This window comes from Anas platyrhynchos, chromosome 1 (assembly GCF_047663525.1).
Source record: "Anas platyrhynchos isolate ZD024472 breed Pekin duck chromosome 1, IASCAAS_PekinDuck_T2T, whole genome shotgun sequence".
NCBI lineage: Eukaryota > Metazoa > Chordata > Aves > Anseriformes > Anatidae > Anas > Anas platyrhynchos.
The window spans coordinates 107,916,723-107,929,893 of NC_092587.1; the positions used below are offsets into that span (position 1 = coordinate 107,916,723).

A 13,171-nucleotide genomic window follows, 5' to 3' on the forward strand; every position below is an offset into this window, starting at 1 on the left:
CATTTCTCTGCCAGAGAAAAATATAGCTGGGGTATCAGAGTTGAATTTTCCATTGATTCCATTTTCTGTTTGGCTAGGCAGCCAGAGTTTGGATTTAGCATATATTGAAATTTCTGGCACCTTAACTTATCCTGCAAAGCGGTTACCAGACTGGACTCATTCATTAGGCCATTCAGCTATAATTAATCACTGCTCAGGTTTCACCCTCTGCTTCACAACAAAACCAGATAAATCCTCCTGCTGAATTAAAGATCAGTTTTTTCTTGTGTTTTGGCACACACCTGACTGGCAGTTCAGAAGCATGTCTGAACTGTCAGTAACTACAGAGCATGCAACAAAATAGAGCTGGCAAGGACAGTACCTTTAACAAAACTAGTAAAGGGACTCTTAAAAGTCTAAGAGCTTTTGTTATCCTTCAATAGTTTCAACTTAATTGCAATTAGCCCCTTCATAGGTACCACTGATATGATGTTACCTTCTTGTTTGCAGCCTGCACATTTCAGGGTGATCAGTTTTTGAAGCGACAAGAATATGGGATGTATCCCAGTCTTTAGTAGTGTCTTCAAAACTTATTTCTGATGGAGTTACCTATTAAATGATGTTTATTGACACCATCTTTCAGGCCCAACACTCTCCTATTTAAAGAGTTAATATATTATTAATTTAAATGTCCTGGGAGCTGACTACATGCAACCCAAACATAAAATGCAGATTTTTCTGGTCCCAAAGACGGTGTCAACATTTTTGCCCCTTGAAGTTCTGCAACTACAGTTCACTTTATTTTTTTTTTTTTTTTTGCAGGAGATGTCATCTGCATTTCACAAACATGAAAAGTCAAGTTCTCTTACACTAGGAGTGAAGTTGCACATTTTGACTGCTCAAGAGACCATTCTGTTCTTATGTGTGCTCCTCATCCTTACTTTCCACAACCCCAGATAGCTGTAGAACCAAGCTGACAGCCCGATCAACGCACTACTTTAAATCAAATAATTTTTCTGGGATACTTTTTAGACAACGTTTCATTTGTACAAGGCTCAACTTTACTGCAAGAGCTGATCGGCAAGAGAAATGTGAAATTGTATCCGTGGTGAACTACTCAAAGCCACACAGCAAAAGAGCAAACGCAACCTGCAGCCCTTCTGTGCACTCACCACATCTCACTTTCAGTTCTGAGCCGCAGACTCCAATTTCCTAAAGGAAGCTGCATACCAGTCCATAACTTGCACATGTATCTGCCAGTGAGACACTGGAGTTCAAGCCTTCACTACCTCCACAGTCAGAGGTTATAATACACAGCATCTCGCAATTGGATCAAACAACATCATCTACCACATTAATACAGACTTGTCTTATTTTCAACAAATTGATATGTTGCAAAATAAAGATTAACTCTTCATACAGCTACTCAGAAGTTTCCATGTGACAGGCGGACAACACAAGATTATTCCTTTACTTGGCATGCGGTAAAAACAAGAGTTCTGCTGCATGAGGTGTAGAAGAAGTTTGTTGATAAAGAATTATGATGACGATCATTTTCTCATGCTCACTGAACAAGCCGGTTTCTCTACAGAAGGAAATTCGCTTAAAATATGCAATTTTACTATTGTAATCAGATTAATGTAATTCCCTGTGAGGCCAAATTCAGGATTCAATTGGTACATCTTACACTGCTGACCCAAAAGTCTTTCAGTGACATAATGTTTTTTCCATCTACGAAGTGTCCAAGAAATTAGAGGTATAAAAAACATCTGACTGCTTTCCCCACAATGTTCACATAGTTTCTCTTTTTCTGGAGGTAATAAACTAGCTGGTTTTGGACTAAATATAAGCAGCACAGAAATGCTATCATTAAAAATTCCACCCAAATCCTCATTCTGAATTTAGTGTTTACACCACAAATAGCCATCACATCTAACATGGACAACTCTGAATTGCCAGTGTGGTGTCTTCACACCATCCAACAATCCTCACAGGATCCTTCACTGAACAGTTCAACACACAAACCAGAACACAGGCATCCTCATCCTTAAGCTCCCTCTCAACATAATGAAATATCCTATTGTGTGCCACTTGGAGGGACTGTATCATCATCCTTTAGCAGGATCTGTGAATGGCTACAATTTCAGGCAACCAAATCACTTCAGTGTTCTTTGCCTAAGTATCTGGATGGATGGATGGATGGATGGATGGATGGATGGATGGATGGATGGATGGATGGATGGATGGATGGATGGATGGGGTGTGTGCCTGTACCTGTATTTATGTACACACTAAATCTAAACTTTTAACTTTGAAATTGACTGATAGATAGCCGCAGTAGATCTTGTATGGTGCACACTGGCTGCTGAATAGCTGGACGGCACCTGGCATACGTTCTTTTTCCCCAGGACGACTAAAGCGACTGTGACACAGCCAATGGGGCTTGTGATATTGCACTTACTCTGGGTGGGACAGTCTGCAGGGCTGTGATGTAGTTCTCCAGAGCAATGCGGCGACGGTCATTCAGCATGGCTTCCACCCGTGCCATGTGAGTCTCCACCAGCTGTTGTCTTTCATTTGCTGCTTCTTGTTCCAGTGATTCCACTTTCTCCTGAAAATGCTGAAAAAAACACCCATCACAACAGGAACAGTGAAGACATCAGCAGACAAACACAGATGTGAAAACTTTTGTCTGCAGATCACCAGTATGCTTCCTCATGACAGACTGCCTTGGCTTCCACAATCTCTGTACTGAATGCACTGTTTATTGATTTCAACAGGAACTGCTGATGCCCTCTATTCCTGAACACCTGGCCACATTTTATTAATCAAACATTTCAGCACAACCACCAGTGAATCCTTCATTTGACCCCTCAGACTGTTCAACACTAAGGAATTCAGCCTAGAAAAAGGTGCAGTTTGGCAAGCACTTGCCTCCTGCAATCATGAAGGCTTTCCACGTACCAAAGTGACTTTACAAACAAAACTACCTGGTGGGAAAAAAAAAAACAAAAAAAAACCACACAAACAAAACATTCAAGCCATACAGAGTCACTATAATTGCCTACAAATTGGCCATCAGGAAGAAAAAATGAGCTCAAACTCATTCCAATAAAGGAAAAGTTTTACTGGGCAAAATATATAGAGAGCAATGTCGTGGGATTTAATATGCAATGCAGTCTGGTTCTCAGCATTACCTTTTTATAATTTTGCACTGAATTCCTCCTAGCAGTACTGAATAATACCTAACATAGCCACAGTGGGTTTCAAGGAGTGTCTGGCTTGTCAGAAATTTTGAATTATAGTATTATTTGGATAAAAGAATTTCTGGCTGAGGGTTTCTTTCAGATAAAACTGATGGTGATTCCTTCCTTAAATCACATTTTTCATCTCTGCTTTGAGATTAGGTCTTGCAGCTTATTAGTTTATCACATCCTAAATTTTGAGAAGGACTCACAGTGAAAGCTTTCAGTTCTCACTGATGGCAAATCGAAATTCAAGTCAAATTCTTTCTCTCTACATACACACTCACTAGTTCTGCACTTCTGTTCCAGAAATTGGCTGCTAAATACAGAGACACCCAGCAGCCTCTAACAGCTGGAAACAAAGATAGCAACAGCAAGAGCAGAAAATAACATTAAATTCCCATATAATTATGTTTTAAAATTATACCACCGCTCACACCCATTGTATTTCAACTGCAGCCCCAGCTGTAAGGTTGCAGTAGCGTTCTCCTTTACCTGGATAACAGCTTTCTTGTCAGCCTTTGGCAAGTTCTTTGCTTGGCGTTCTGCTTCTTCCCATTCTCTCATGACCTAACAAACAAAACAAAACAGAGCGTGACTTTCAAATTTTCCTCTCTTGTCTCAGGGCCCAGAAACAGCCAAGCACTGTAGCTCAGACAATCATCTTTTTATATTCCTCCCCTCCTTTTATCTCTATAAGAAAGCAGTTACAACATTTAACAAAGGCAGAATCCTGTTATTAAATTAAACAAAAACTGAACCACTGTGTCTGAACACTGTACCAAGCTCTTATAAAACTTCATGGTGAAGCAACACAGCAGTCAACCACCCCTCAAGCAAAGGAAGTGGAAATCTCTACAGTGAACACACCAACCCTTCTTCATCTCAGACAAAAAGGAAAATGTTTCCATCTTAGTGTATGCCCTTGGTCAAAAGAAGCAAATTTCTACTAAATGACATTTCTGGGGGGGAAGGAGGTGGGAGGAACCACACTTTTTTTTTTAGATTTATTTGGACTCACTGGCCTTTGAGTAGGACAGATCAGGAATTACATGAAATTTGTGCTAGGCTGATCAACAACAGGTGCCAAACATTTCAAGAACCGAATATACTTTTGTCTCAAGTACAACACAGACAGAAAAGATAATCTAAAAGAACTTTCAGCATAATTCCTTTCAGCAATATATGAGGCCACGTCCTGCAGAACACAGGCCAGTATTTCAGTAATCAGGAAATGAGTTACTCTTAATTAGCCATTTGTGACATCTGAAACCTTCTCACGGTCTTAGTTATGGACTTTCCTCACTTCATAACTGGCACATACTCCTCACACATACTCCTCAGATAATACTTTTTATGGAGTAACTGCTGTCGCCAAATGCAGTGCACACAAATATGTGACTTGGTTATTTGCAAGATTAGCACAACGTCAGAAGACAGAAGAAACCTATAAGCAGTTCCTCAAAATGCACATTTCCTCTTCTTTCTCACCCCAATCCACACTTTCTTACCATTTGTAACAGAAATTCTCAAACATAACCTTTCTAAAGAGTATTTAAGAAAAGCTCAGAGCTCCTATGTACAACTGAAATTTCTTTGGGATAAATACCAAAGGCAAAGTATATCTTCTGTGTCTCACGTCTGCTAGTAGAGCCTCAACCACTCAGCTCCTGCCTCAGGCTCCCTAGTTTTCCAACATGCTGGACATCATTAATCAGGTTCTTTCCTGGACACACAGGAGAGTGCTGGTGGTGCCTGTGCCATTTTACAAAACCTCAAGGCTCAAAGGAGGCTTTTACAAGTCCCATTTCCTGAAATGTAATCCCTTCTCAGTTCTACATAGGGTTGTAGACCCTAACAAATAATCAGCATAAAGACAACAGCACTCAATACTGACTCCGTATGTGAGATCTTATTGTCAAGTTTTCAGCTATCTTTTGACTCAAACCTTGGGAATTTATTTCAAGACAGCAATAAAGCACTCATAGTAAAAACAGACCAACTTACTACCAGTGCAATTATTTTTCAGACAGAAATTCTGGCCTCAGTAATGGCCCAAATGAGTGGAGGGAGATCTGGGTAAGCAAACGTGATTTTGAAAACTTCAGTGTGGTTAATTGTTTTGCCTACCTCTGGGCTTCAGCAGCAGCTTGGTTAGACAGCAGTTGTTGTAAGTACAAAGGCCTGAAATCACTTTGGACTAAAGTTTCCGCTTACAGTTCCCAGTAAAAAAACATGAGCTAAGTTAAGATTGTGATTTCTAAGAATTATAATACAGCCTAAAAATACCTCTTCAATTTATGTAATCTTTTAATCAGATAAATACATACCAATGTGTAAATTGTACCTAAGCTCTCATGAGGTGGGAAACCAAAATTTACAAGGAAACATGAAAGTTCATCTTACTAAAAGAGGATGTTCTGTGCTGTGCACTCGGTTTATAGGCTGAACCATCACTGTTACTTAGTGCACAGAAGATTGTACTGCTTCTCCAGCAAAGTAGTAACAAAGAACATGAAATGACGATGCAATTTAGTACACTGTGATGTGTTCTCCAAAAAAAAAGCAACACCCAACTTACTAGTGTTCAGAGTGCTGCTCTGTATTAAGTGCACATTAGGTATTCACCTCTTAATTGTGCACTTAGGCCACATAATTAAGGTGGCCTAGAAAATGTCACTCACAGACACAGGCAGCATCTTTCTAGAGAACTGGAATGTCAATGGTGCCAGGGTATGAGCACTACAGAAGACCCACAAACCGTAGCATTAATTCAAGTGCTAAACTACAATGATACGTGTTAACGCTTGAGCATTGACCTAGATTGGCAAGTTTATGATTCTCTTCTCCCGCCCCTCCTTTTATGCCTTCAAATCACATCTATGACATCTGCTTAATACTCGTTATCACTATGAATGAGCAGTCAATGGGTTTTCAGAACAACAGCTCCTTGCAATTTTATCCCCAAACTAATCTTGAAAAATTTAAAGGCAATGACACTCTGCTAATCCATATGATGAAAACAAGTATTGTGGGTAACAGGATAAAGAGACCTTTGACTGGATCAGGTCTCTCTGCCTATTATATTTCTTCAAATCTTTTAAAGCATTGAAGGTGGGATGACAAACTGAAAGGCTGCACAGGTAGCTGGGAGGAATGTAAACGAAGGGATTCAGAGTTCAGCTCAAGTATGAGAGCGAATGGCTTGTGAAGAAAAAAAGAAGGAAAAAAAACAAACCAGAGTGACATGGCTGTTTGCAGAAACAACATTAATTGTAAAGACTGCAGAAACTCTGCTTTAGTGTTGTTTTTTGCAGTTGGGAAGACTTCAGTGGTTGAAAGGGGTGTGGGTGGGGTGAGAGCCTGTGGGTGTGCTCTAACTGGAGACGTAGCTGCCCTACAGCTACATATGGGCAGTTCCTACCACCAAGAGAAAAGCTGGGCTCTCACTGAAGGCCAGACCTTTACAGAATTATGAGTGATTAACAGCTTAACAGCTGTATGACAGTACTCTGTGGGAAACCAACAAGCAGAAAGGAAACAAATAAAATTAATTTTCCAGATATGTATGTGCAGAAAAAGGCCAAACTTGTCCAGTGTGCAGTTATAAACCTATTCTCCTTTACTGAAAGCACAGACCTATCAAAGCCACGCAGATTTATGGCTTTCCAAGGCTTTATGCCAGGAAAACGACAAGTTCTGTTCGAGATTTAAGAAGCAAACTGTTTCAAAGTCAAACTTCTTCAGAACTCAGGACTTACTGCCTTGCAGACTTCTTTTGAAATTGGGCTGTAGGGGACAGCAAGAGGGAAAAAGGAAGCAGGGAAAAGCGCCATTCATTATTAAGAGCTATGCTAAGTACAAAAATCTCATTACACTGAAACCAGCAGAATTTATTCCCATTTTTTTACGCTGGTGCACAGAAGCACATCTGCAAGGAAAGAACTTAGACATATGGGTTACAGCAATCACACCAGCAGAGGTGTTTGAAGGCCTGCATAGATAGAATGTCAAAGTCATCACAATATGATGACTACTTTCGTCAAGGGCTTTTCTTTCACACTTAAGTCTTGACCTTTTTTTCTGGTAATAACATCATTAAATCTCTTCAAAGAACCCTGAATGTAACTGAGGGGGGTAACTCCTGCTAAGCTGACAGCTTTAGAGAAGGCAAGAGCCCTCACACGCAGTAACAGAGACACTGTTATGCAGGCAATATGGTATTGTTGGTACTAACAAACCTCTCAAGGATGTTGGAACAAGCAGCATACAATGATCCAAAGTGGTGGCGAACAGCCAGCCAACTCTTGTTACCCACGTCTGCTTACAGATGAACACTATCAGCTACTATGGGTTTGTTGATGTGACCCTACCTGATGAATATAAGAAAGAAAAGACCTTTGATATCCCCCTGGCACCCCTCCAAATTATGCACTGATGGGTGTCACCCTTGGTATGAGAGAGGAGCGATGTTTTATACTATGTCAGAAACTTTTTTCTCCTCTCACAGTTACAAAGGGAGACTTCTTCCTATAAGGTTTTGAAATCTATGTACATTGTATTGCATACAGGTTGTGAGTGGGGAAATAGAAAGTAAGCAAACCCTGATTAACTGAAACTGTATTCAATGTATGGAAAATATCTTCTGAGTTGCTTAGAGGACTAATCTTCATCTCCCAGGAATCTAGACACAGACCACGCATTTTGATGTACACTGATGACTAACAGGATCAAACACACTGTTTTAGATGCATTTTGTGTTTCATTTTTAAAACTATGCTCTCATCACAGAAAGAAACTAAATATCTTGAACACAACGCTAGCTCTCACTCTCAAGTTCAAGCTTGTTGAGGACTGCAGTATTTTCAGATATTTGCCTTGGAAATGAACTTCCAAGAAGCACGACTATTCTGGGAGACAAAGTATCATTAAGTTCCTGTCATAAGTACTGTGCACAGTATGATACCCAAAACATTGTCAACAGCCATGGAAAGAATAAATACAAGACATCAGGACATCTCAAGATGTTTTAAGGAAAAAACGTATAAATATACTGCTTTTTTTGAGTAAGGTTCAGTATCTGGTTTCTCCAGGCTATTTAGCAGCAAGTATTTAAGTGAGGAATTGTACAAAAGTTAACGAACTGGAAAGAGAGAAAGGGGAATTGTACCAAAACAGGAAACAACTAGGGCAGCCTGAGATAAATTAGCATATTTTCTTCCTGTTACATAAAAAACAGCAAACATGTAAAGGTTGCACATGAATGGCTAGCCTGTTTGCATGGGAACGCAGTTTTGCTGTTATTTAGAGTAGCATTACTTAGGAAAAGTTAAAAATTGTATGTTAATGTAATGCCCTTTTTACAGCACTGCTTTGGAAAGATTGTAAGACTTGTTCTTCCAGATGCTGTGCAGATGTAAAGGCAGAAAAGCCTTCACTCTGAAGTCTGCAGGCATGGACACTTAAGAGCAGAAGGGATTAAAACTGGGTGAGGTAGAGGTGCATCAGGTCGTTGTACAAGAAGAGCATAGACAATCCTAAAAAGAGTCTGAGGAGCTGTGAACAATGAACCAACATGACCATGGACAGAAGCAGGGTCTCTTCTCTGCCTGTCTATTTTGATGCAAGGGGAGAAGAAACAAGAGCTGTGATAATTTCATGCTGAACAACAGGAAAACTCAAGAAGAGAATACACAGAAAATCTGCATTTGCCGTGATGGCATGCTTCAATTAAAATGTTTAATCTCAATTTATTTTTTAAATGCTACAGTTTCCTACTCCGTACATGATTAAGCTTTATACGTGAGCTAGAAAACATGTGTTTTTTTTTCATAATTAACTATTACAAAATAAAGTGTGCATTAAATCAGTACTGTTTAAAAACCAGCTCATTTATTAAATATCTGTATTTAGTTAATAACTGATTTATTTCTGATTATGTCATTTATCAAGATTAATGAAAGACTTGATTTTCATAAAAACTGATCATTCGCTAAGACACGATCATTTGCTCTCTTTTAATAAAAGAAAAAAGGACATTTCTGCTCCTTTATTATCCCTATTTTCCAGCTTTGAAAGAACCAGACTTTGAGCTACTAAGCCAAAAATGAATAAATATGTTCAGTGCAGCTGGAGGGCTTAACTAGTGACTCTCACTAGCATGGACACAAAGAGTAAGTTGTTTTATTTATTTGGCATTCTTTTTGATCTAACAAGTAACTGCTTCAAATTAATTTTTAGTTAAATACATAGTAAGAAAATTCCTGATTTTAAAGACAATATAAAAAGTGATAAATTGCCAAAAAGCAGGCCAGTGGTATAGGACCCAGAGTTACCACAGTTCACATGAGAAACAAGACGTGGAATGGTAAACTAACTGCTTTTTTCTCCCTGCCCATAAGATCTTTTATTTCTAAAACATTTGAAACATTAGGTGGGAGAGGTTAGCTCAGTGCTATACAAGACATTACTCATAGAAGGGAAACCTGATTTTTAAAAACTCTGCAGGTGTTCTGCATACTTCAAGACATGTACTTTAATGTACTTTAAGCTGTGATTTAATCATCAGCATAGGCATATTAAAGATCAGTTAGATTATCTTTCTTTCTTTGAGGTACCTATTTTGATTTCTCAGATCTGATTTAGCTTGCTGAACTGCACAGACTTGTGTTTTTTTGTGGTTTTGTTATTTTTTTGGTAAGAGGGACAAGGCAGCGAGCTGAGAGCTGACCTGCCTCACCCCACAGCTGTACGCTCATTAGTGCTGACAGGAAGGATGGCTGGGAACATCCTAATGAGGGCAGAGCACGTGGCAGTGCCAGCGTGATCTTCAGTCAAAGCCTTGAACCACAGCCTTCATTTATTGAGTTCCCCCAAATGAACATGGTAGAGCACGCAGAGCATTTACCCAGAAGTTTTTTGAGGCTACAGTTCAGTAGCTTTTCCAGTTAACTTTCTTAGCCTGAAGCACTGGCAACGTATATTCTCCCTGTATGCTGTTTCTGGGTGCCTATGCATTTCATTAGTTCTTCTGCGCAAACCTTTCAGCTTTGCAGAAAATAAATAAAAAACAAAAAACTGCGGTTTTTACAGAAATATTGCCCTTAATTACTCAACTCAACTTTTACACTGCATATTGAATTTCGGAGACAACAAGAGGAGAATTTGAGGACTACTTCAGGAAAAGCCGCCATGTTTACTGTATGTGGTTTCAACCAATGACTGCCTCATGTAAGATGCCCTGGCCTATTTACTAGAAAGGTGCAAGATACAGCTGTAGTACTAATAGAGGGGGACTTACACTAAGAGTCTAATCTCAGGTTTACTCAAACATTACAGCGAAAAGCTAAAGGTTAATGTGTCAGTAATACAGCAGGGGAAGAAAGTTACATGGAAATAATAATTATTAAAATATCTACACAGCATATGCAGTGCATCTGAATTATACTACATTAATTTCTGTGTTCTTCCATCCTAAAAAAATATGCATCACAGGATCTCCTTTAAATCTTTCATATTTTTTCACTGCTGTTATTAGAGCAGAACTGTTGCAATTTTTATTGGCATTTCTGTTATAAACCCTGTTTTTGAAAGAACAGATAGCTCTTCTCTTAGTGTTCAATAAGATTAAAAACAGTATATAGTTTCAGGCTACATAAAACTCTCTGGTTAAAGAAAAAAAAAAGAGTTGATTCAGTTGGACTGGTTGAGTTCAGAAGCACTAATTTCTCCTCTTTGCCTTGGCTTTAGATGCATTTTATGTTACCTTGAGGCTCAAGAGCATTAGATGAATATATGCAAGCTTATGTTACACCAGGGCATGGCCATGTATGCATACACCTGGAAAATGAAGCTGATTACAAGCAATCTACCTTAGCCTCTGCAAAGGAAGGATGAATAAAACTGGTAAAGCTCTTCATGTGATTATAAGAATAACATCACACACCAAACATTCTTCAACAAAAATGAAAGCAATTTTTAGCAGAGGTTTTTTTTTTCTTTTTTTTTTTTTCCTACCAGCATAAATAGCTGTAGCAACCTAGGGCCACAGCTGTGATCCAAGCACAAACAGATGACCTTGCCAGCTCCAGCTGAATTCTTAGATGGAGTCAGAAAGGCAGTAAATACAGCATTGCAGATGGGCATGGCAACCCGCATAAGCCTTAGGAAACATGAAAATAAAGGTCGTCGAGCATCTTACAACTTGAGAGACAAAGATCCCTGCAATGTTTAGTGATAAATCTATGATACTATGATAAAGAAATCTCCCCTTACCTGAGACATCCTTTCACGATGCTTGGCTTCAAGTCTCTCCTTGGCTTTCTGGAAATGGGCATGTTCATTTTCATCCCCGGGTGTCTCCAAGTACTTGTCAACAGCATCAGGAGTGCTAGCAGCTGTGGTAGGGACTGAGGTGAAGTTTTGAGAGAGGGAAGGAAGGGAGAAGAAAAGCAGAATTTCTACTTTAGTACAGATAAAATTTAGTTGAACCAGGCAAGAAACATCTGTTCTAATTTTCATCAGAATAAAATCATTCACGTAGCCTCAGAGGAGTATATTACATGCAGCAAATACATATAAATATACAAATAAATATTCTCCCCTTCTCCCTCCCATGTTATAATCCAGAAAAAACTCTTCAGCACGAGCAGGCAGAGCAGTATTATCCAAACAGGTTAGAAACCACTGCCAAAGGAAAGAATTAGAAGGAAAAAAAAAGCTTGGCAATGACTAAAGTACATAGACCAGCAGAAAGCCCTTTGCAAACGACATGCTTTGTATATTAGTTTATCTTTTAAAAGCTGAATTGTAACACACGAGTGCCAATGCAAATACATTTTAAAGCACCTCTGGATCCTGTGGCACTTTAATAAAATAACTCAAATCCTTCCCTTAATGACAGTTTGGCCTCACAGATATTTACTTTATTTGTAACTGTGTTGACTACTAAAACCCCTCATGGAGGCTGGAAACAATCAGAAAGCATGCTGTAATGACCAGCCGTTCCCGTCAGATAACTAGGCTGTACCTATGCACCAGTAGCAGGAAGAGGCACACTTGGTGTAATTCAAGGACCAATTTTTTAGCAGTAGCATTCACGGACTCTAGATTAAGTAGTGTAACATTTGTGTGCTAGAGACATAACAGCAATTCAAAAAACTCTTAATTTTGTTCCAGCTACATTATCACTAAAATCTTCATTATCTAATCGTTTTTTTTTTCCCTGGTCACTGTTTGTTCAACAGTTGCAAAGTTAATTTTAGAATTTTAACAAACAAATACACAGAGCTGCACAGGATTTCTTTAAAGTCTTATGACTACATGTACAATAGTTTACTTACAGAGGTGCTATGTTTTACTAGGAAGACTGATACAGGTAGAAAAAAAAACAACCCACAGGCTTCCCTGCCTCCCACCCTTCAAATATCTCTCAGGTCTTCAACAGAAGCAAACTTCAGTCTGAAGATTAGGCTGAGCAATAATAACCAATATATATTCGTGACAACTCTCCTCAAAATAAGTTGAAATATAAACACATTTATGTCGGTTGAATTATTTTTTTTAATCATCAATTACAAGTACAAGCTCTCCATGTATTAGTCCCAATGAATGCATCCTCCATTTAAGAAAAGCTTAAAGCAAAATCCAACTTGTTCCTCAGATTTTATATTAGATGTCTAACACCAAATGCAAAACAAAAACAAACAAAAGGATGAACAGAAAGCCTTGGCTACATTTGAGATATGTGGTGTGTAAAAGGCACAGATGGGCTTAGGCTGCTGCTGATGGAAATTGCACGATGGATTTTATATGTTACTCACTGGAACATAGGATAGGCCTTGCTAGTCCCAAAATATCTACAAGCAACCCAAAAAATCCTATGGAGAAATCATAGGCAGTGCAAATTGCCACTCCTTCCACCGCTTTTAGATGTTTCATAAATATTT

At 38.9% G+C, this 13,171-nt stretch overlaps 1 protein-coding gene across 4 annotated transcripts in view; it reads right to left on the reverse strand.

Annotated features, from left to right (window-relative positions):
- APP (amyloid beta precursor protein) overlaps positions 1-13,171 on the reverse strand; it is a 213,010-nt gene that overhangs the window by 58,167 nt on the left and 141,672 nt on the right. For all 4 annotated transcript variants that reach the window (XM_038187849.2, XM_038187846.2, XM_038187842.2 and 1 more), the window contains 3 exons: positions 11,499-11,632; positions 3,720-3,794; positions 2,441-2,599 (listed from right to left, as the gene is read on the reverse strand). In XM_038187849.2, the coding sequence (XP_038043777.1) occupies positions 2,441-2,599; positions 3,720-3,794; positions 11,499-11,632 (368 nt within the window). The remainder of the gene's footprint in view (positions 1-2,440; positions 2,600-3,719; positions 3,795-11,498; positions 11,633-13,171) is intronic.